Source organism: Neopelma chrysocephalum, unplaced genomic scaffold (assembly GCF_003984885.1).
Source record: "Neopelma chrysocephalum unplaced genomic scaffold, ASM398488v2 Primary Assembly neopelma1_91950, whole genome shotgun sequence".
NCBI classification, from domain to species: Eukaryota; Metazoa; Chordata; class Aves; order Passeriformes; family Pipridae; genus Neopelma; species Neopelma chrysocephalum.
Window position 1 is genome coordinate 911 of NW_020920711.1, and position 2,554 is coordinate 3,464.

General features: G+C 53.9%; 1 protein-coding gene across 1 annotated transcript; it reads left to right on the top strand.

Annotated features, from left to right (window-relative positions):
• Positions 1–551: 551 nt before the first annotated feature.
• Positions 552–1,789, top strand: LOC113980051 (zinc finger protein 239-like; the record flags this gene model as incomplete). The annotated part of the gene is made up of 2 exons (XM_027707311.1): positions 552–594; positions 783–1,789. Coding segments are annotated over 2 exons (1,050 nt in total), but the record flags the coding sequence as incomplete, so codon positions are not given.
• Positions 1,790–2,554: the final 765 nt, after the last annotated feature.

Sequence of the window (2,554 nt, forward strand, 5' to 3'; positions counted from 1 at the left end):
AGGAGTCCAGTTGTCAGAAATGATGGCAGGGGAGAAGAAGTGGAATGAGGAAGGATTTGCAAACCAAAGCACAGGGGTAATGATGCAGGCCTGAAGTCCAGTGATTTCATATTTATTCTCTACACTGAAAATAGGAAGAAAAAAATTGAGTTTTAAGTGACATTACATTAATACAGCTTTTGATTAATATATAACAATTCAATCAGGTGCTCATGAAATGACCTCACTCCCCTCATCCTACCAATTAAACATCTTATTTTTGGTTTACTCTTCATATTTTGGAGTATTTTTTGACTGAATCTCATCTTTTTGCAGTTTCTTGGGGCGAAAGTCTTCTTGCTATTTCTGAGGGATTTTTTGCCTCAATCTTGGTGATTTGGGTTTTTCTGGGCTGAATCTTGGTGTTTTGGAGATTTTTATGGTCACAGGATGCCCGGTGAGTTCTAGAGATGGATTTGGGCAGGAGGAACCCCCAAGCCAACGCGCTCAGCCCTTGTTTTCTCCCCCATCAGGATTTGTCCTTCCCAAAGCTTGGGCGGATGGAGGAGGAGGAGGCTGCGAGGAAGAGGAAGATGCCTTGGGCCCCCCAGGCAGGTGAGGAGGAAGTCAGTGGCCCTTTGTTTTGGTGTTGTGCTGGCTCTGGCAGCCCAGCATGGCCCCCGGCTGCAGGACAACCCCGCTGCCGCCGCCGTCCTGCCAGGGCCGGAGTTGGGGGATGTCCTTGGCCTTCCCTGTGGGCCGGAGGCAAATCCCCTCCCTGTCCTTCTTGCTTCCTGTCCCAGGCCCCGAGCTGAGGATGGAGAGCCCAGAGGACAAATCCCCGCGGCAGAAGCTGGTGGGAGAGGCCGTTTTGAAGGGCTCCACGGCGCAGGAAGGCAGCGGGGAGGAAAAGGGCCGGAGATCCCCCCGCAGGAGGGGCTCCAAAGCCAGCCCAGAGTGCTCTGAGGAGGAAAGACCCAGCCTGTGCCGGGAAGGCGGCCGGAGCTTGAAGCAGAACTCTGAGCTGGTGGTCCCTGAGCAGCCTCCCAGAAGGGAGAAGCCCTTCAGATGCTTGCAATGTGGGAAGAGCTTCAGAAAGAGCACCCAACTCCTCACCCACCAGCACATCCACACTGGGGAGAGGCCCTACACATGTGGGGAATGTGGGAAGAGCTTCAGTGACAGCTCCACCCTCCGCAAACACCAGCGCATCCACACTGGGGAACGGCCCTATGCATGTGGGGAATGTGGGAAGAGCTTCAGGCACAGCTCTGCCCTTCTCACCCACCAGCGCATCCACACCAGGGAACGGCCCTACACTTGTAAGGAATGTGGGAAGTGCTTCAGGCACAGCTCTGCCCTCCTCACTCACCAGCGCATTCACACTGGGGAATGGCCCTACACTTGTTGGGAATGTGGGAAGAGCTTCATTGACAGCTCCAGGCTCCGCAGCCACCAGCGCATGCACACTGGTGAACAGCCCTACACCTGTTGGGAATGTGGGAAGAGCTTCAGTCACAGCTCCAGCCTCTGCACCCACCAGCGCATCCACACTGGTGAACGGCCCTACAAGTGCTTGGAATGTGGGAAGAGGTTTCAGTCCAGCTCCAATCTCCATAGGCATGAGCAGACACACACAGATGAGAGGCCCTTCCGCTGCACCGACTGCAGGAAGGGCTTCAACTGGAAATCCAACCTCGTCACCCACTGGCACATCCACACCGGGGAGAGGCCCTACAAGTGCGGGGAGTGTGGGAAGAGCTTCACCCAGCATGGTCACTTGACCAGACACCAACAGACCCACCGGTAAGAGAAGCCCTACCAGTGCCCCCACTGCTGGAAGAGCTGTGGCCGCTGTTTCCACCCTGAATGAAGCCCCTGATGGTGAGGCAACCCCTGGAGTCCAGTGACTGTCAGTCCAACCCTTTCGACCACAAAGGGCCAGTCCCCTTTCACAGGGGCAGGCTCTTCCAAAAGGGCCCTTCTTGGGAGTGTGTGTGGAGATTCCTGCCTTGGCTGGGGACCCCCCAAGGTCACTGCTGGAGATTGAGAGCAGAGATCTCCCCACCAGCCTTGGTCTCGGGGAGTTCCATTCACCTCTAATTAAGAATTCTTGCTTTTGTGCCAGCTTGAGTAGAATTGCTTCAAGAATTGCTTTAGTGTAGAGCACTGTCCTATCTTATCCTGTACTCCTGGTAGTGTTAGTGTTTCTATTGTGCAGTAAAAAAATTCTGATGAAGATCTTTTGTCTGATCATTTGGAACCCTAAATAATTCATTTCTATCAATAAATCTGATTTTCCATCATTAAAACCATGGAAACAAAAGTGTTTCAGTCACAGCTCTGTATTCCTCTCAGCTGAAAGTGTTGGCATAATCCAAGGCTGAGATTGGATCCAGCAGCCCCCAGCACCCCACAGGAAGCTGGGAGCTCAGCCCCCCCCCCCCCCTTTGCCAGCCCCTGTGCCCAAAGACCCCCTTGGGACCGTCAGTACTGCCATACCCCCCCCCTTTTCCACCCTTCTCCCTGTTCCTTCCACTTTCCCATTGTCCCCTCAATCCCCAATTTCCTCCCT